At 42.4% G+C, this 21,654-nt stretch overlaps 3 protein-coding genes across 3 annotated transcripts in view; all 3 read right to left on the reverse strand.

Annotated features, from left to right (window-relative positions):
* LOC149441765 (nicotinamide/nicotinic acid mononucleotide adenylyltransferase 1-like) overlaps window positions 1-21,654 on the reverse strand; it is a 51,027-nt gene that overhangs the window by 18,325 nt on the left and 11,048 nt on the right. The window lies entirely within an intron of this gene.
* LOC149441767 (olfactory receptor 5V1-like) lies at window positions 4,271-5,218 on the reverse strand. Its single transcript, XM_089656912.1, has one exon. The coding sequence runs from the start codon at window positions 5,216-5,218 to the stop codon at window positions 4,271-4,273; it is 948 nt and encodes a 315-aa protein (XP_089513038.1).
* LOC149441768 (olfactory receptor 5V1-like) lies at window positions 18,220-19,176 on the reverse strand. The gene has a single exon (XM_089656913.1). It carries the CDS (start codon window positions 19,174-19,176, stop codon window positions 18,220-18,222), a length of 957 nt encoding a protein of 318 aa, XP_089513039.1.

A 21,654-nucleotide genomic window follows, 5' to 3' on the forward strand; every position in this document is an offset into this window, starting at 1 on the left:
TGGATGGATGGATAAATGGTTGGATGGATGGATAGATGGAGATATGAATGGATGGATGGATTGAGATATGAATGGATGGATGGATAGATAGATGGATGGAGATATGGATGGATAGACGGATGGTTGGATGCATGGATGGATGGATGCACGGATGGATGGATGGATAGATGGACGGACGGATGGATAGATGGATGGATGGACGGACGGATGGATAGACGGACGGATGGATGGATAGATAGATGATTGGAGGGATGGATAGATGGACACATGTGAGGTATTGCTGCGAACTTCAAAATGAGAGCAATAATTTTAGCATCATAGCTCAACTCTAAACTGATGAATAGTAAAGGTTTTAACGCATTGCCTAGGGAAATTTTTGGGTACCATAGATACCCCCTTATGTATTATACATGGAGATCATATCCCCCCTTATGTATTATACATGGAGATCATATCCCCCCTTATGTATTATACATGGAGATCATATCCCCCCTTATGTATTATACATGGAGATCATACCCCCCCCCCTTATGTATTATACATGGAGATCATATCCCCCCCTTATGTATTATACATGGAGATCATATCCCCCTTATGTATTATACATGGAGATCATATCCCCCCTTATGTATTATACGTGGAGATCATATCCCCCCTTATGTATTATACGTGGTGATCATATCCCCCCTTATGTATTATACGTGGTGATCATATCCCCCCTTATGTATTATACATGGAGATCATACCCCCCCCTTATGTATTATACATGGTGATCATATCCCCCCCTTATGTATTATACATGGTGATCATATCCCCCCCTTATGTATTATACATGGAGATCATATCCCCCCCTTATGTATTATACATGGAGATCATATCCCCCCCTATGTATTATACATGGAGATCATATCCCCCCTTATGTATTATACATGGAGATCATATCCCCCCTTATGTATTACACATGGTGATCATATCCCCCCTTATGTATTCTACATGGAGATCATATCCCCCCTTATGTATTCTACATGGTGATCATATCCCCCCCTTATGTATTCTACATGGTGATCATATCCCCCCTTATGTATTCTACATGGGGATCATATCCCCCCCTTATGTATTCTACATGGGGATCATATCCCCCCCTTATGTATTCTACATGGGGATCATATCCCCCCCTTATGTATTCTACATGGGGATCATATCCCCCCCTTATGTATTCTACATGGGGATCATATCCCCCCCTTATGTATTCTACATGGGGATCATATCCCACCCTTATGTATTTTACATGGGGATCATATCCCCCCTTAATCTCTTCTTCTCAGTAGGGAATAAATTCAGTTCTTCTAATCTTTCCTCATAGCTGATCTCCTCCATGCCTCTTATCAGTTTGGTTGCCCTTCTCTGTACTTTCTCCAGTTCCCCAATGTTCTTTTTGTGAATTGGTGCCCAAAACTGAACTGCATATTCCAGATGAGCTCTTACTAATGATTTGTACCGGGGGGGGGGGGGGGGGGGAATGATATCTCTCTCTCTGGAGTCTATATCTCTCCTAATACAAGAGAGGATTTTGCTCGCTTTAGAACCCGCAGCTTGGCATTGCTGCCATTATTAGGCTTGTGATCTACCAGAACCCCCAGATCCTTCTCCACCATTGACCCCCCCCCCCCAGTATGTATGATACATGCATATTCTTAGCCCCCAAGTGCAGAACCTTACATTTATCACCATTAAACCTCATTTTCCCCATAGTCCCCCAATTACACAGAGCATGGAGGTCGGCTTGTAACTTGGAGACATCCTGTAAGGACAGCTTGGTGTCCTCTGCAGAGACTGAAGCATGATGCAACAATGGCCAATGGTTACCCCTAAATGAAAAGGTTTTTTTTTTCGAGTATGTAATAAATCCCAGAAGCATCACATTCAGGAAATCATTGTTATGTCACAGAAAAAAATCATGTATGCTCATTACCTAAACCCATTGATTAGAGTTGTGTTAATTAATCCCTGGAGCCAAAGGTGTAAAATAATTGGCATCATTTTATCTCCAGAAACAAGCCCTCCGGCCCTCTGGACATTGCCCTGTATTGTGTTTCCAGGTCTACATATGTAAGGTCTGCTTGAATGGAGATTCCGAATGTTTTCAGCTCATCGATTAAACAAACTCCAGTTAGAGTATAAATTATACTTTAATGGTTATTATTTTGTTAAACATGGTAAACAGCTGCTTTTAAAATAAAATCATAATGTTTTTATATATTTTTTTCATCCTTTGTTGCATGTCTCATGCAACCTCTTTGCAGTGACTTCACATTTATTCTAACCGTTCTAACAATCGGGACCCGGGACTCCCGAGTCCGGGTCACATGATTGCTGTGATAGCCTCTGATTGGCTATCACAGTGATCAGTCACTGTACAGCCCGGCCTCCTTGTTTTTTTTTCTCTCTCTATGAATGGAGGAGAGAGATACATTGTATCTCTCTAAGTTTGTAAAAAAAAAAAAAGAGATAAATAAATTAATATTAAAAAATATCTAGATCAAGGTTTGATCTAGTTCAGTGCCAGGGTTAGTGTTTGGGTCAGGGTCAAAGATCAGGATTTAAAAAAAAAAAATTGGTATCAGTGTCAGTTAGTGTCAATGTCAGTGTGTTTTAGGTAAAAAAAAAAGACAAAAACAAAATGCGCACTATTGTTTCTGGGCTGTACTACGGGTTCAAACAACAAATAACATACACATATATGATATCGCTGCGATCGTCAAGAGCTGGAGAATTTATTTTCAGTTGTTTTTTGGTGGTAGGTTATGGTAGTAACAAGAAACGCATGGAGAAACACAGCTAAATAAAAAATGATTTTTTTTTTACTATTTTGGGGCAGTTTTCCTTTGATAATAAACAAAAAATCAGAAGATATCCAATACCATTTACCACCAAATGAAAGCCCAATTTGTCCTGAAAAAAAAAACAAGGTATAATTCACCTGGATGTACAAAGTAGTTGTGATGATGTGTACAGTTTTACTATCACATGTCAACGTTGCAAAATTGTGCTTAGGCATTTAGATTTGTTTTACCCTTAGGCGTGAAGGTGTTAATGGAAAATCCAAAAGTTAGATGTCCATGGCCAAATATATGTGGCTGCTTAGCAGTAGAAGTGCAACTTTTTCCAAAGCTGCACTGAAGCCCAAAATTAATAGTTCCTTATGTTAATTTTTTTTAATAGTCATGTCTCCATTGGCCATTGGTCTTCATTGGCCCATAAAGTAATTAAGACATCATCGGTGGTATTGAGGGTAATAACAGTGCCCGACTCTAATGGTGCATTATAATAAGGGCAGAAAAGGTGGCTGCCCAGGGCCTCAGACTCCAGACTGGGCCAGGACTTCAGACTCCAGAGGAGTCCATGGGAACCCTTATAAAGCTGCTTGTCAAAATCTTATGCCTCCTGTCTTCTCCTTTCTGCTTTGGTCAGCAGGACAGGCTAGCAAGTCTATGATACGCTATGGAGTATTTGGAAGATTTGCTGTTCTGAGGGCCATTGGAGTGTTCATGTACCTCTAAAGACTACTGGTAGATGTAGACAATGAATAAATGAACAGTTTGTTGGTGCTGCTCACAAGTGGGTTTGGATACCACATAATTCAATAGGCTTCTTTTTGGGTCGCTAATTCGGGGGCTGTAATGGCAGCCTCATACATCTCTCATTGCCTGTGTCCCCTATCATGCGCTTTTTATTTGCTGACTCCTATGTCATCACTGTGTCCTGTATTGGTGTAGGGGTTGGTGGGATAAACCATAGATCACTCCAGGAGACCAGACATCTGACACACCTGGAAGTGAAGATGTTTCAGGTGGTCATAGATCACAGGACAGGTGAGTATGAACCCTTTCCTTTGTCGCTGAGATAAAACAATGCCAAAAATTACATCCTCAGAGTTGCTTGAAGCATTAAGCTAAGATGGATAGATAGAGCTAAGTGTTAAGGATAGGTGATACAGGGACTGGAAACAAAATTGGTATTTGCTCTTCATACCAAAAGCCCCTTACTGCAATGTATTACTCCAGCTTCCATGAGTCAAAATCTAACATAGAGAGCAGGGGCAGACTGACAACTCATGGGGCCCCTGTGTCCTTGCCCAAACTCAAAAAAGCCTATGAAAAAGGTACAAGGGGCATCTCATGGGGCCCCCTACTGACCCCGGGCCCTTGGGCAGTGCCCAAGTTTCCAAATGGTCCGCCCCTGATAGAGAGTACTAAAGCATATGAAAATATCAGTAAGTCATGAAATAAAATCTCTGGAAATATTTTCTCAAAGCCCCTTTGACTTCTTTGTTCCTCAGGCAGTATATTATTGGGTTTACGACTGGTGTCAGAATGCTGTACAAGAGAGATGCTAAATTTTCTAGCTCAATGGAGTAACCTGTTGGTCCAATATAGTGAAGAATACCTGTGCCATAAAATACTGTGACCACAGTGAGATGGGAGGAGCAGGTAGAAAAGGCCTTGGATCGTCCTTCAGAAGACTTGATCTTCATAATGGTGGAGATGATGTGGACGTAGGTTATAACAATATAAAGAAATGGGGTGAAGGCAAGGAACACGCTGAGGACGTATAATAATATTTTGCTGGTCTTGGTGGGGTTACAGGCTACTTGTACCAATGGTGGAACATCGCAATAAAAATGATTTATACTCTCTTCCAGATGACAGAATGTAAGTTTGGAAGCTGTGACCGTATGAAGGATAGAGTTGAAGAACCCACTCAACCATGATGTAACTGCAAGACCGGCACAAAGTCTCATTTGCATGACCACCGGATAGCGTAATGGGTTGCATATGGCAACAAAACGGTCATACGCCATCACAGCCAAAAGAATACACTCAGCTCCACCTAGAGAGATGAACAGATACAACTGTGCAATACAATTGACAAAGGAAATCCTTTTGTTGCCTGTCGCAGAATTGAATATAATTATCGGGAGAGTGGTGGAGGAGTAACAAATGTCCAACACAGAGAGATTACTAAGGAAAAAATACATTGGTGTGTGCAGATGTGCTTCAACCCTAATGATGATAAAAATGCAGAAATTGCCAATCAGGATAGAGCAATAAATGAGAGATAATAAAAAGGCGATGATGAAGAACCAACCATTGAAAAAATTCAACAACAAAATATTCTTCACCATTGTCTGGTTCTCGTGCATTGCAGTAAAGGGCATCTAAAACAAAAAAGTCACCCATTAAAGGATGTATTTCAATAAAAAAAATCTGTAGTAGATAACATAGTGTCATCTGATATAACAATATTATTTTCTGTAGGCAGGCATGTGGGACCCAGGCCAAACTTTTGGCCAAATTTTCCCCATTTGCCAACACCCTATTGATTAAAAGTTCATCACCTCTACCTTCCCCATGTATTCCCCAGCTCTGTGTGCCCGCCCTACATACATCCAATAGGTGATCTTATCCCGATGACATACAATAGAAGTATATAAAAAAACAGCCTAAAAAAGGAAAAAAAACATTTTCAAATGATAGTAAGAAAAGACCATTGTAACTATCAAGCTTCTTGGTGCCCCTCCATCATAGTTGAGGTTGAATTTTCTAACATAATCACATTACGTATTTTTAATAATGACTATAACTATCTTGGTTCAGATGAAAGTAATTCTAAACCCAATCACTAAAATATTTCTAAACTTTAATACATTAATGTGATCTCAAATATTTTGAAATAAATAAATTATTAAAACAATAGTGATCCTGCCATGAAGGTCTTTGTTTATTCAATTCCTCTTATATGGTGACACCGCTCTGTCCCTATCTCCAAAGTGTGCTCCTATGTTGTCCCGTGTTACAATGCACCCCTGGTTGAGACTACAAGCACCTGATTTCAAATATTTTTAAGTAAATAAATTATTAAAACAATAGTGATCCTGCCAAGAAGGTCTTTGATTAGGCAATTCCTCTTATAGGGTGACAACGCTCTGTCCCTATCTTCAAAAGTGTGCTCCTATGTTGTCCCATGTTACATGCACCCCTGGTTGAGACTACAAGCACCTGATCTCAAATATTTTTAAGTAAACAAGTTATTAAAACAATAGTCATCCTGTCATGAAGGTCTTTGATTAGGCAATTCCTCTTATAGGGTGACAACGCTTTGTCCCTATCTCCAAAGTGTGCTCCTATGTTGTCCCGTGGTTGACCCCTGGTTGAGACTACAAATGCCTGTACCGACACACATTGCATGGGCATGGTCCACTATTGGCACTGTTAAGAGGCCAATCCAGAATGAGGATGTACAACTGATGCTGTTGTGTGTGTGAAGACAGAAAGTGGCTGAATGAGGCTGGAGAAGATCGTTGGCACTGAGAGGAAAAAAAAAAAGAAAAAAATGTGAGTCTAAAGTGGATTTCCAGTCAAACCCTAACTAAGCCTAAACCTACTCCCACCCCCATTCTAAGCCCTGTAAATTAAAAATGTCTACTCTGAAACCCTTCTGGTCGCATGATTAGGTCCCAACGTGGGCTTTAGTGTAGGGGAAGAGAGCAGCAACATCGGCTACAGAGCCCGAGAGCTGAGCTCACCCATAGACTTACTATTGTTGGCTGTCCCTCATCTACACTGAAGTCGGTGCTGGGACCCAATCATGAGACCGGACCAGAGCGACTTCAGAATAGGTAAGTATATGCATCTTTTCTTTTAATGGGCAGACAGAATAGTCATAGAATGGGGGGTGGAGTAGGTTTAGGCTTAGTTAGAATTTGACTAGAATTACACTTTAACGAAAAAAGTGGAAATTGTTTGATACATAGTTAGTCTGGCTGAAAAAAAGACAAAAGTCCACCCAGTTCAACCATTTCTAAAAAAAAAAAAAACAAAACAAAAAGTTATAATCCTATACCCACAGTTGATCCAGAGGAAGGCAGGGCTCTAGCAAACTAAATGATATCCACTTAGGGTTTAGATCTACTTGAAGCTTAGACATGGTACACCAGGAAAGGGCATGCTCAGAGGCGGACTGACCAATTGAGCACTCAGGCACTGCCCGAGGGCCCGGGGTCAGTAGGGGGCCCCATGAAATTCCCCTGTTACCTTTCATTGGCTTTTTTTGGGTGTGGGCGAGGACACAGGGTCCCCATGATCCCCTATTGCCCGGGGGCCCCATGAGTTGTCAGTCCACCCCTGGGCATGCTCAATACTGTACTATATTTAAAGTGATATTAAAGGCAATATTAAAAACAACAACAAACATGTTATACTTACCTGCTGTATGTAATGGTTTTGCACAGATCAGCCCCGATCCTCCTCTTCTCAGGTCCCTTGCTGGTGCTCCTGGCCCCTCCCTCCTGTCAACTGCTCCCACAGCAAGCAGCTTGCTATGGGGGGAACCCGAGCAGGAGCGCTCCCGAGCCGCTGCTCTGTGTGTCCATTCACACACAGAGCCTCGACTTGGCCCCACCCCTCTCTCTCTTCTCATTGGCTCACTGGCTGTGATTGTCAATTGCCAATGGCTCCCGCTGCTGTCTCAGCCAATAAGGAGGGAGATTCCCCATAGAGCTGAGGCTCTCATGGACATTGCTGGGTCACAATGGGGCTCAGATAGGTATTAGGTGGGGCTAGGGGCTGTGGCAAAAAATGTTTTTTACCCTCATGCATAAAATGCATGAAGGTAAAAAAACCTTCAGCCTTTACAACTACTTTCATACAGATATCAAAGCTGGCCATTGAAATCTCAAGTGAAAATCATGTAAATTCAAATTAGATGAAACTATCACCATGCTTTGGCACAAAATGCTATCGTAACAGTATAAGTAAAAAACAAAATGACAAACCTTTAAAAAAAAAATGCTGAATTTTATAGGGTTCCAATGCCTTTAACAGTCAGGTACGTGTACAGGTTTACAGTTTTTGTCTCCTTAGCTTTTGTTGCTGTGTTTGCTGAACTGCGAAAGAAAACATTTTAAGACTCCTATTTTTATAATAAACATGGTGTCCCCAGTGCAGAGTATAGAGTTTGTGCAAAGTATAACCTTTTAAAGTAACATACTGAACAGCTATTAGCCTGAGTTCACAAATATGCGGTATATGGCATGTAATTCGCACAGGAACCACACCGCACCTGTGCAAATTACATGCGATTTTTATGCGGTGCAATTGTAGCCATACATTTTGTATGGCTCTAACCGCACCGCACCTGCACCAAGCAATCCACTGAGCTGGCCAGAACCAACTCTTGAGGGAGTCTATTCCACATTTTCAAAGCTCTTTCTGTGAAGAAACCTTTCCGTGTTTGGAGATTAAATTTTTTTTCCTCCAGACGTAAAGAGCGCCCCCTTGTCCTCTGTGATGACCTCAGGGTGAAAAGCTCTACACCGAGTTCACTATGTGAACCACTGATGTATTTATACATGGAAATCATATCCCCCCTTATGTATTATACATGGAGATCATATCCCCCCTTATGTATAATACATGGAGATCATATCCCCCCTTATGTATTATACATGGTGATCATATCCCCCCTTATGTATTTATACGTGGAGATCATATCCCCCTTATGTATTTATACGTGGAGATCATATCCCCCCTTATGTATTATACATGGAGATCATATCCCCCTTATGTATTATACATGGAGATCATATCCCCCCTTATGTATAATACATGGAGATCATATCCCCCCTTATGTATTATACATGGAGATCATATCCCCCTTATGTATTATACATGGTGATCATATCCCCCTTATGTATTTATACGTGGAGATCATATCCCCCCTTATGTATTATACGTGGAGATCATATCCCCCCTTATGTATTATACATGGTGATCATATCCCCCCTTATGTATTATATATGGAGATCATATCCCCCCCCCCTTATATATTATACATGGAGATCATATCCCCCCTTATGTATTATACATGGAGATCATATCCCCCCTTATGTATTATATATGGAGATCATATCCCCCCTTATGTATTATATATGGAGATCATATCCCCCCTTATGTATTATACGTGGAGATCATATCCCCCCTTATGTATTATACATGGTGATCATATCCCCCCTTATGTATTATATATGGAGATCATATCCCCCCCCCTTATATATTATACATGGAGATCATATCCCCCCTTATGTATTATACATGGAGATCATATCCCCCCTTATGTATTATACATGGAGATCATACCCCCCTTATGTATTATACATGGAGATCATATCCCCCCTTATGTATTATACATGGTGATCATATCCCCCCTTATGTATTATATATGGAGATCATATCCCCCATTATGTATTATACATGGTGACCATATCCCCCTTATGTATTATACATGGAGATCATATCCCCCATTATGTATTATACGTGGAGATCATATCCCCCCTTATGTATTATACGTGGTGATCATATCCCCCCCCCTTATGTATTATACATGGAGATCATATCCCCCCTTATGTATTATACATGGTGATCATATCCCCCCTTATGTATTATACATGGTGATCATATCCCCCCTTATGTATTATACATGGAGATCATATCCCCCCCTTATGTATTATACATGGAGATCATATCCCCCCTTATGTATTATACATGGTGATCATATCCTCCCTTATGTATTATACATGGAGATCATATCCCCCTTATGTATTATACATGGAGATCATATCCCCCCTTATATATTATACATGGAGATCATATCCCCCTTAATCTCCTCTTCTCAGTAGAGAATAAATTCAGTTCCTCTAATCTTTCCTCATAGCTGATCTCCTCCATGCCTCTTATCGGTTTGGTTGCCCTTCTCTGTACTTTCTCCAGTTCCCTAATGTTCTTTTTGTGCATTGGTGCCCAAAACTGAACTGCATATTCCAGATGAGGTCTTACTAATGATTTGTACCCGGGGGGGGGGGGGGGGAGGGGAATGATATCTCTCTCTCTGGAGTCTATACCTCTTTTAATACAAGAGAGGATTTTGCTCACTTTATAACACGCAGCTTGGCATTGCTGCCATTATTAAGCTTGTGATCTACCAGAACCCCCAGATCCTTCTCCACCATTGACCCCCCCCCCAGATCCTTCTCCACCATTGACCCCCCCAGATCCTTCTCCACCATTGACCCCCCCAGATCCTTCTCCACCATTGACCCTCCCCAGATCCTTCTCCACCACTGACCCCCCCAGATCCTTCTCCACCACTGACCCCCCCAGATCCTTCTCCACCATTGATTCCCCCAGATCTTTCTTCACCATTAACCCCCAAGATCCTTCACCATTGACCCCCCAGATCCTTCTCCACCATTGATTCCCCCAGTTAATTTTGCATGGCTCAAATTGCACTGCACCCACGTGTGACAGGTGCACACAGCTTTTCTTTTGCCGCACTGGATCGAAGAGGTGTTCAGACCCATGTGATCCGATTATGGCGGTCACGCTGTGTTTTGCGACCAGGTTTTAGGGTGTCATTAACTTAACACTGACACCTGCAGCACATTGCTTGAACACAATGCAATTTGGATGCGGTGCAGGAAAACAGGATTCGCTGTGTTTCCCATACAGCATGTACGTGAACCTAGGCTAAAAGCAGGAACCATCTGGAAAACCATATTACTGGAACAAGCAGACCCCTCTGTATGAGTATATCCTTGTTTTTACAGAATGACCAAATACCTGACCTGCTTTTGTCTGGGATGAAAATTGTCTCCTGCTGGTTGCTGGTTTCAGTATAACAAAGTACGCACACGACAAAATAATTACTATAAATGTTATTTAAAAAGCAACAAAAATAATAAGCAACATACCTTATCATTTCATGAAATGGTTGTGTATGAACTGCCCGGAAAAGTAAAGTAATGAGGACATTACAACAAGATAATAAAAAAACTACAAAAAACAGCTCAGATGAAGAATCTGAAAACTAATATGGCTACAGTTTATTTCATTGTTGTTATTATTATTATTATTCTATGACATTTTGCATCTCAGAAGCCGATGTCATACATACACTTAATCTGCACATACCTAATGAGAATCACTGAATGTTTGGAGAATATATCCTGAAAGCAGAACCCACTGGGAATTTCTCCCCCGCCACCACTAATAATATAACTGGGCTAATAATAGAAGAAACAAACTAACATTAATTAAAAAACACATTCAAAATAACAGCTCTAAAGGGCAGGGACCTTTTAATTATGAATTATATACTGTATCTGTATTGTCTCCCTTTGTTTTGTAAAGTGCTGAGCAAACTTTTGGTACTATACACTGTAAATCCTAAATATTAATATAAATAATAATAATAATGATGATTACAACACACAGTCAATCAATAAACTGCTAAATTCATGTAGATAAAAACTGCAACTGAGCCTGGTTAAAACCTCATGCAGGCTCTTGTCACATGATTCTGATCTTTGCAACACCCCTGTAATGCGACACCATGTGTGGAATGGGCTCAGAGAGAGACAGTAAGAGCTGAACCAATGAACAGTGGCTTATCTCATGCTGATGAGCTACAAGCAAGATGGATTAACAAAGCCAACTTCCTTTTTTTTTTTTGTAGTTTACAAATTATTTTTTATTGATGAATAAAAAAAAGCCAACTTCTTGGTTGGTTACAGACAGGTATTTCCTATCCCTGCTAGTTGGTTCAGAAACCCCAATTGGAGGACTGTGATAGTATTTAATAGGGTGTCTCCAGGAAGTAAGCTCAGAACCAAGTCACGTGACGTTTTAGATGTAGGAGCTGCTGTATTTCACCCAGGCCAGAAGCAGAGACAAATAGGCAAGTGTTCTAATAGTTTAACTGTAGCTACCCATAGCATCTTGAGTGTGTATTTGAATTCTTGTGGCAGACATACCTCTGTCCAGGGGCGGACTGACCATTTAGAAACTCGGGCACTGCCCGAGGGCCCGCGGTCAGTAGGGGGCCCCATGAGATGTCCCTGGTACCTTTTTCATAGGCTTTTTTGAGTTTGAGCAAGGACAAAGGGGCCCCATGATCCCCTATTGCCCGGGGGCCCCATGAGTTGTCAGTCCGCCCCTGCCTCTGTCCTATTGTTATTATCTCATATTCACAGTGCCAGATAGCTAGGTCTGTGCTACTGTACAGTATGTGTGTAGTGGCCACCTTCCAGTATAGTAGGTGAACCTATTTATTGCAATAGAGTTTATATGCAGCTATTGTTATTTTAGTTAAACCTGTCCCTTCTAGTCTGGGATTCTATAGCTAGTTTTAGCTCAAGGATCAAAAACCAGCATAGACTAGAGCCAGGTTAGTCATCTAAAGCACATTTATGGTAGTTAGAGGTCTGGTTGCATGACAGATTAGAAACTACAAGGAACTAAGACACAGAGTAGATAGACAGAGTTCCTATTGCCACACAACAGTTTCTACTGGTGAGAAGCTCTGTACTGGGCTGGTTGGACAACAGTTGAAGGATCTCCCTATCACTGCTGATCTTGTCTTCAGGTGTCTGACACAAAGACAGACATCACATCACAATCCTACCCAGGAGAACCTGTAATTGAACTTTGCTGCAACATTCATCTCTATTATAAATATATGCACCCAGGTATATGTGCACAATTCCACCAGGACTCTTACTGGCCCTTAGCTGATAATACCTGTTTGTGCAATGGATGTATGTACTATTATTATTTATTTCAGGTACTTATATAGCGCCGTCAATTTACGCAGCGCTTTACATATATATCGTACATTCACATCAGTCCCTAACCCTCAAGGGGTGTACAATCTAAGGTCCTTAACTAACATTCATACATACACATACTAGGGACAATTTAGACAGGAGCCAATTCACCTACCAACATATCTTTGGAGTGTGGGAGGAAAGCGGAGTACCCGGAGAAAACCTATGCAGGCACAGGGAGAACATGCAAACTCCAGGGAGGTGGTGCCGTGGTTGGGATTCGAACCAACGACTCTAGTATTGCCAGGCGGAAGTACCAACCATTTAGCCACTGTGCTGCCCATTTAAACATTTTTTTCTTTTTTAAAGTTTGTATTATATCCATACTGGTGCACATCTGTATACTTATGGTCATTGTTATATGCTGGTTGTAGTAGAACCTCTACTCCCAGTTACTTTGATTAGTTTACTGGTTAACCTTTCCGGAAGGGAATCCCTTCTGTTCACAGAGACCCTATCCTGGGTGGAGGCACTGCCAACGTTTTTTTTACAATTTAAATCTTTTACTTAGGGCGGCCATACATCGAGCAAATTTGGCTGGTTCAGCAAGGGCCGGCCAAATTTCAATCCATGTATGGGTAGGCTGGTTGTTGATCTATTGGTTGACTATGATCCTATCAGATTTTTCATGATCAATCAATGCCGCCAGTTACAGCCAGGAGCACAGATCCGTTGTATTCTGATGGTGGGGAACCATCTACCGGCAGAACACAATAGTGATTTCCCCATCCACCTCAAATGTGTGGATGGGGGAATCAAATATTTTTTTTTTTTTTGTCGTTCAACCCCCTGATTGTATGATTAATGTATAGCCAGCCTTAGTGAAGGTTCCGGTTCTCTTTTTTACCTACAGGTATAGTGCAATATCCTTTTTGGGGAGGGCCATTTGTCATAACCCCAAAAGACGGATACAGCTATAAAGGCTGCTGCTCTCATGAAAACATCCATCTGACACAATGTTTATAAACACTGTTCAGATGCCAAATAGTGAGATATAAAGCAATATTGTTATAATATTATTAATATTGCTTTTCCATCTATAGATCAAAGGGATCAAAAAAAGTTTTGATATGAATATGATGTCAGTTAAGGCAACCTAACAAAGAAAAATGTTTTAAATAAGATTTGTTCCTAGTTAATCCGTTGTTAACGCTAATCTCCCATAATTACTCCTCCCCCTTCTCCCTTAACTATTATTTTCCCTAATTTATTTTTATATTTTTCTAATCAGGGAAATTTTAAATTTTTTTAAATTAATTTTTTAGTGTCATGTTAAAGAAAACACAAAACTGAAAGAAAATAAAATGCTTGTAAATAACTTTCTAATACCTTGTACCAGAATTATAATTTTAGTGAAATTTTAAATGCAACAAATTATAATACACTTTGCTGCCTTAAATAATGACAAAGTCATCTGCAAATCAGTAGAATGATAGCGTAGGTTAAAAAATGTCTGTTTAGCTGCGTTTGCATACCGCGTTTATACGCGTGTATGAGCGTTTGCGTTTAGAAGCGTTTTTTTAAGATAACCTCAGGAGACCTTCCAAAATGCCCAGAATGGACTGAAAAACAGTAAAAAATTAACTATTTCAGACATTTTGAGAGAAATAGAGAGAGCAGAAGCAGAGAGAGCAGTATGTGTTGAGATGACCTGTCTTTTCTGGTTGTATTCACTATGGATTCCATCATGAGCATAATGTGGCGCGTTCTACCATTGTTTCCTTCACGCAGAACCTGGAACTGGCTGCGCTGGTGTACTAGGCCATTTTAATACATGGAAAACACTTTGCATGCATTTCTGATGATTGAAAAAAGGCTCTGGACAGCATCTGGATATGGAACAGTTAAAAACGCTTCTAAACGCAAACGCTTTTAAACGTGGTTAACCGCATTTACAAGCATTTGGATTTTGAAACGCTGATAAAATCTACTCCTGAACGCAAGTTTGGTGCGCTCAAAAAAACGACTGTAAACTCAACTGCCTGTAAATGACGTGTACATGGACACATAGGAAGACATTAGGGAGAGTTCAGGGGCTGCTGAAAAAAACGCAGTTTATCAACTGCAGTGTACATGAACCCTTAATGCATAGAGGGCGTACAGGGCTGAAAGCTGAACTGGTTAAACAGAAAACAAAAATATCACACTTATAGTGTTTATTTCAGGTACTTATATAGCGCCATCAATTTACGCAGTGCTTTATGTATATATTGTACATTCACATCAGTCCCTAACCCTCAAGGGGCGTACAATCTAATGTCCCTAACCCTCAAGGGGCGTACAATCTAAGGTCCCTAACCCTCAAGGGGCGTACAATCTAAGGTCCCTAACCCTCAAGGGGCGTACAATCTAAGGTCCCTAACCCTCAAGGGGCGTACAATCTAAGGTCCCTAACCCTCAAGGGGCGTACAATCTAAGGTCCCTAACCCTCAAGGAGCGTACAATCTAAAGTCTCTAACTCACATTCATACATACACATACTAGGGACAATTTAGACAGGAGCCAATTCACCTCCCAGCATGTCCTTGGAGTGTGGGAGGAAACCAGAGTACCCAGAGAAAACCCACGCAGGCACAGGGAGAACATGCAAACTCCAGGCAGGTGGTGCCGTAGCTGGGATTCAAACCAGCGACCCCGAGTACTGCGAGGTGGAAGTGCTAACCATTTAGCCACTGTTTTTAGCAATAATAGTTCTATTATCTATGTTAGTGTTGATCCTAAACCTTAAAAGGTGTTGGGTTTGATTTTTTTTTTTTTTTCCATTTAGATGTTCCAAGCCAAATCCAAATGTTAGCGTTATTTTTTGATTATTTTTGAAGTTTAAATTGCCAAAAGCCTTCTGGAACAAAGGAACCAAAGACTGTTTTTTCCTGTAATCTGCCTCTGTTGTTGCCTGGGCTTTGACTACCAGTGACAGATGGCCCAATCAGTCTATCATTTGACTCTGGTCGAATTCTTTTAAAGGAAATTGCTAAATTAACCTGAAAATCGTGTCACCTAGTAGGTGATGATAACCAATCGTTAGAAGGTTGGCCAGGCTCCAGTCTAGTGCCATTTTTAAATTTTTTAAATATAAAACTACACTTTTATAACCATCTACAGTAGGTCTACAGTACGAGAAAACATCCATAAAACATTGATCTGCCCTATTTGAGCTTAAAATGTGCATCTATACCTTGTGTTCCTGGTGACGTTAGCTTTGGTCCCATAATATTGGTCAGTAGATAGCTATTTGATGGGGTAAGAACATCTTTTGGGTTCTTGGCATTGCTGTCTGTGTCCTTGGGAAGATTTTTCAAGAAATAGGTTTTATTTAAGTTTTCAACATAGTACACAAAAAGGGCACATAAGGGCACATAAGTAAGAGGCATGCTCCTCCATCCAAAGGTTCTGAGGTAGGTACATTAGAAGATACAGGGTACACAGGAAACAATGTGTTATGAAGTTGGCTGATGTTACAATAATAAGCAAGGAAGTCATGATTGTACGTATGGTTGGAGATGCGCCATCCTTGCTGCAACACCTAGACATTGGAGTAGGGACCAGACTGTCAGGGATCGTTGACTCTTCCGCGATACGCCGGGCAGTGCATGCGCAGAGCACCGATACATTCTAGCCAGCGAGCAGCGGGACCTACGCGATCGTGACGGCCGCGCATGCGCACTCGCAATCGCGGACACGCACCTGGCACCAATGACAGCGCAGGGCGCGCTATTTAAACAGGACATGAGGTATGTCAAATTGCCGTTTGGTCTTTATTGCCTGTTCTTGTTATCTGATCCTGTGAAGCTTCTGTTGCCGACCTCTGCATTGTTCCTGACCCTGCTGATTGTCTCCTGTCTGACCCCTGGCTTACCTGACCATCCTTCTGTCTGATCCTCTGTACCGCGCTACCCGCTAGTTACTGAACCCGGCTTGTGACCCTGACCATTCTCTGCCTGCTGGTCTGGTACCTCGCTGCCCGCACGTTGCTGACCTGGCCTGCCTGACTACGCCTAACGCTACCCTGACGATTCATCCATCCCGCACGGATCTATCCCTGTTACCAGGCCTGCCAACCTCTTCACGTCAGGCTCCAATACCCGCACACCTCTGGCGGCGCTCTCTACCATTTCAAGACATACTCAAGGGTGGCGACCTGGTCTCAGTCTGCTCCAAGTCCATGCCCACCATCAGGGGCCCTGGTGAACAAGCAGATTGGGACTTAGACCCCGCGCCCTGTGGAACCCCGTGCCGTAGGCTGCTAGAGATGCCGCCAGGCGGTGCTTGACACAGACAGAAGGAAAGAAGGCGGGGAGAAGAAAGGTTGGGAGTCCAGCAAGCTGAGTCCTGAGGTGCCAACACTAGTACCATGACCAGGGGCGGACTGACAACTCATGGGGCCCCCGGGCAATAGGGGATCATGGGGCCCTTGTGTCCTTGCCCAAACTCAGAAAAGCCTATGAAAAAGGTACCAGGGGCATCTCATGGGGCCCCCTACTGACCCCGGGCCCTCGGGCAGTGCCCGAGTTTCCAAATGGTCAGTCCGCCCCTGACCATGACACCAATAAATTGGGTCAAAGAAGGGAATGGAGATGGGAAGAGTTAAAGAATTCCATCCAGATACAACATGTCGCAGCAAAATGTTGGCATCAGTCATGTAAATTGGCAGTTCATTTCTCAATTCTCATGGTAAAGTACGTGATTAAGTACATTGACCAACCCTGATATGTGGATCAATGGTCTATCACCTGTGTTTGGGGATGAGTGCCCTATCTGCAGAGAGGAGGAATAATAAGAGACCTTTCTTTGCTACCTAAAGGATCCTCGGAGTATGGAGAAAGCTATGGAGGAGTCCCTGGTCATGTTGTATCCCTAATTTGGTTACATAAATTGAAAACTTTCTTCCAAACAGGCCTGTGCCCCCAATCATGTGATGTTTTCTTTTTTGCTGACCTTTTTGTCATTACTGTGTCCTGTATTGGTGTAGGGGTTGGTGGAAGGAACCACAGAGCACATCAGCAGACCAGGCATCTGATACACCTGTATGTTGGATATGAAGATGTTTCAGGCAGTCATAGATCACAGGTCAGGTGAGTACAAACCAGGGGCGGACTGACAAATCATGGGGCCCTGGGCAATAGATGATCTTGGGACCCCTGTGTCCTTGCCCAAACTCAAACAAGCCTATGAAAAAGGTACCAGGGGCATCTCATGGGGCCCCCTACTGACCCCGGGCCCTCGGGCAGTGCCCGAGTTTCCAAATGGTCAGTCCGCCCCTGGTACAAACCCCCTTTTTGACATTTTTTTTCTCAGCAACAGAGTTGTTTGAAATGTTAAGGTAAGGGGGTAGATAATTCTTGGGATAGGTGATACAGGGATTGTAATAGGTGATACCTGGGAGGAATGAAACTGACATTTGTTCTTCATAGTAGAAGCCCCTTGCTGAGGTGTACTGCTCCAGGTTCCATGAGCCAAAAACTAACATTCGGGATAATACAACATATGAAAATACACAGTTATCTGTAACTCATAAAATACCCTCTCCAGAAATGTTTTCTCAAAGCCCCTTTGACTTCTTTGTTCCTCAGGCAGTATATTATTGGGTTTACGACTGGCGTCAGAATTCCATACAAGAGAGATGCTACATTTTCCAGCTCAATGGAGTAACCTCTTGGTCCAACGTAGTTAAGGATAGCTGTGCTGTAGAACACCGTGACTACAATGAGATGGGAGGAGCAGGTAGAAAAGGCCTTGGATCGTCCTTCAGAAGACTTGATCTTCATGATGGTGGAGATGATGTGGACGTAGGTTATAACGATATAAAGAAATGGGGTGAAGCCAAGGAACACGCTGACGACGTATAATAATATTTTGCTGGTCTTGGTGGGGTTACAGGCTACTTGTACCAATGGTGGAACATCGCAAAAAAAATTATTTACACTCTCATCCCTCTGACAGAATGTAAGTTTGGAAGCCATGACCGTGTGAAGGATAGAATCAAGAAACCCACTCAACCATGATGTAGCTGCAAGGCCGGCACAAAGTTTCATTCTCATGAGCACCGGATAACGTAATGGGTTGCATATGGCAACGAAACGGTCATACGCCATCACAGCCAAAAGAATACACTCAGCTCCACCTAGGGAGACGAACAGATACAACTGTGCAATACAATTCACAAAGGAAATCTTTTTGTTGCCTGTCGCACAATTGAATATCATAATCGGGAGAGTGGTGGAGGAGTAACAAGTGTCCAACACAGAGAGATTACTAAGAAAAAAGTACATCGGGGTGTGCAGATGTGCTTCAACCCTAATGATGATAAAAATGCAGAAATTGCCAATCAGGATAGTGCAATAAATGAGGGATAACAAAAAGGTGATGATTAGGAACCGATCATTGGAAAAATTCAACAATAAAATATTCTTCACCATTGTTTGGTTCTCGTACTTGTGCACTGCAGTAAAGGGCATCTAAAACAAAAATGTCACTCGTGAAGGAACATATTTGAATTAAAACTCTGGGGTAGATCATGTAGTGTCATATGCCCAGGGGCGGACTGACCATTTGGAAACTCGGGCACTGCCCGAGGGCCCGGGGTCAGTAGGGGGTCCCATGAGATGCCCCTGGTACCTTTTTCATAGGCTTTTTTGAGTTTGGGCAAGGACACAGGGGCCCCATGATCCCCTATTGCCCGGGGGCCCCATGAGTTGTCAGTCCGCCCCTGCATATGATATAACAATATCATTTTCTAATGACGGGGACATAGAGGCCTGGCCAAACTGTTGTCTTAACTTTTCCCCTTTGCCAACCTGTTAAAGCCCTTGCCGGTTAACAGTTCATCATCCACTCATCTACCTATCCCATATATTCTCCATCAATAGTTGACCTACGGTACATACAGCGCCTTGAAAAAGTATTCATACCCCTTGAAATTTTCCACATTTTGTCATGTTACAACCAAAAACGTAAACTAATTTTATTGGGATTTTATGGGATAGACCAATGCAAAGTGGCACATAACTGAAGTGGAAGGAAAATGATAAATGGGTTTCAAAATCTTTTAAAAATAAATATCTGAAAAGTGTGGCGTGCATTTGTATTCAGTCCTCCTTTACTCTGATACCCCTAACTAAAATCTAGTGGAACTGTTTGCATTCAGATTTCACCTAAGTAGTAAATAGAGTTCACCTGTGTGTAATTTAATCTCAGTATAAATACAGCAGTTCTGTGAAGCCCTCAGAGGTTTGTTAGAGAACATTAGTGAACAAACAGCATCATGAAGGCCAAGGGACACACACCAGGCAGGTCAGGGATAAAGTTGTGGAGAAGTTTAAAGCAGGGTTAGGTTATAAAAAAGTATCCCAAGCTTTGAACATCTCACGGAGCACTGTTCAATCCATCATCTGAAAATGCACAACTGAAAACCTACCAAGTCTTGGCCGTCCACCTAAACTGACAGGCCGGGCAAGGAGAGCATTCATAAGAGAAGCAGCCAAGAGGCCCATGGTAACTCTGGAGGAGCTGCAGAGATCCACAGCCCAGATGGGAGAATCTGTCCACAGGACAACTATTAGTCGTGCACTCCACAAATCTGGCCTTTATGGAAGAGTGGCAAGAAGAAAGTCATTGTTGGAAGAAAGCCATAAGAAGTCCCGTTTGCAGTTTGTGAGAAGCCATGTGGGGGACACAGCAAACATGTGGAAAAAGGTGCTCTGGTCAGATGAGACCAAAACTGAACTTTTTGGCTGAAAAGCAAAACGCTATGTGTGGCGGAAAACGAACACTGCACACCATCCTAAACACACCATCCCCACTGTGAAACATGGTGGTGGTAGCATCATGTTGTGGGGATGCTTTTCTTCAGTAGAAACAGGGAAGCTGGTCAGAGCTGATGGGAAGATGGATGGAGCCAAATACAGAGCAATCTTAGAAGAACACCTGTTAGAATCTGCAAAAGACTGGAGACCGGGGTGGAGGTTCCCCTTCCAGCAGGACAACGACCCGAAACATCCAGCCAGAGCTACAATGGAATGGTTAAGATCAAAGCATCTTCATGTGTTAGAATTGGCCCAGTCACAGTCCAGACTGAAATCCAATAGAGAATCTGGCAAGACTTGAAAATTGCTGTTCACAGATGCTCTCCATCCAATCTGACAGCTTGAGCTATTTTGCAGAGAAGAACGGGCAGAAATGTCCCTCTCTAGAAGTGCAAAACTGGTAGAGACATCCCCAAAAAGACTTGCAGCTGGATTGCAGCAAAAGGGAGTCCTAAAAAGTATTGACTCCGGGGGGCCGAACACAAATGCGCCACACTTTTCAGATATTTATTTGTAAAAAAATGTTGAAAACCATTTCTCCTTTTCCTTCCACTTCAAAATTATGTGCCACTTTGTGTTGGTCTACCACATCAAAACCCAAGAAAATACATTGACATTTTTGGTGGTAACATCACAAAATGTGGGAAACTTCAAGGGGGAGGAAGACTTTTTCAAGGCATGATCCACCATTGGCACTCTCAGGAAGCCAACCCAGAGTGATGATGTGAAGCTGATGCTGATTAGCATGCAGATAGACAGGAAATGGCTGAATGAGAAACTGTATTTTATGAAAAAAAGTGAAAATTATTTGGGATACATACGTAGGGCTCTAGCAAACTTAATGTCATCCAGTTACGGTTTCGAAACTTGCTACACCAGGAAAGGGCATGACTGTAGGGTAGGGGTATTATCAGGGGCGGACTGACCATTTGGAAACTCGGGCACTGCCCGAGGGCCCGGAGTCAGTAGGGGGCCTCATGAGATGCCCCTGGTACCTTTTTCATAGGCTTTTTTGAGTTTGGGCAAGGACACAGGGGCCCCATGATCCCCTATTGCCCGGGGGCCCCATGAGTTGTCAGTCCTCCCCTGCCAGTATCGCAAAAAATGGCGTGGTCAGGATGGGGGGGGGGG

Source organism: Staurois parvus, unplaced genomic scaffold, assembly GCF_062004578.1.
Source record: "Staurois parvus isolate SC_StPar_1 unplaced genomic scaffold, SC_StPar_1.0 ptg000949l, whole genome shotgun sequence".
In the NCBI taxonomy this organism is placed as follows: Eukaryota; Metazoa; Chordata; class Amphibia; order Anura; family Ranidae; genus Staurois; species Staurois parvus.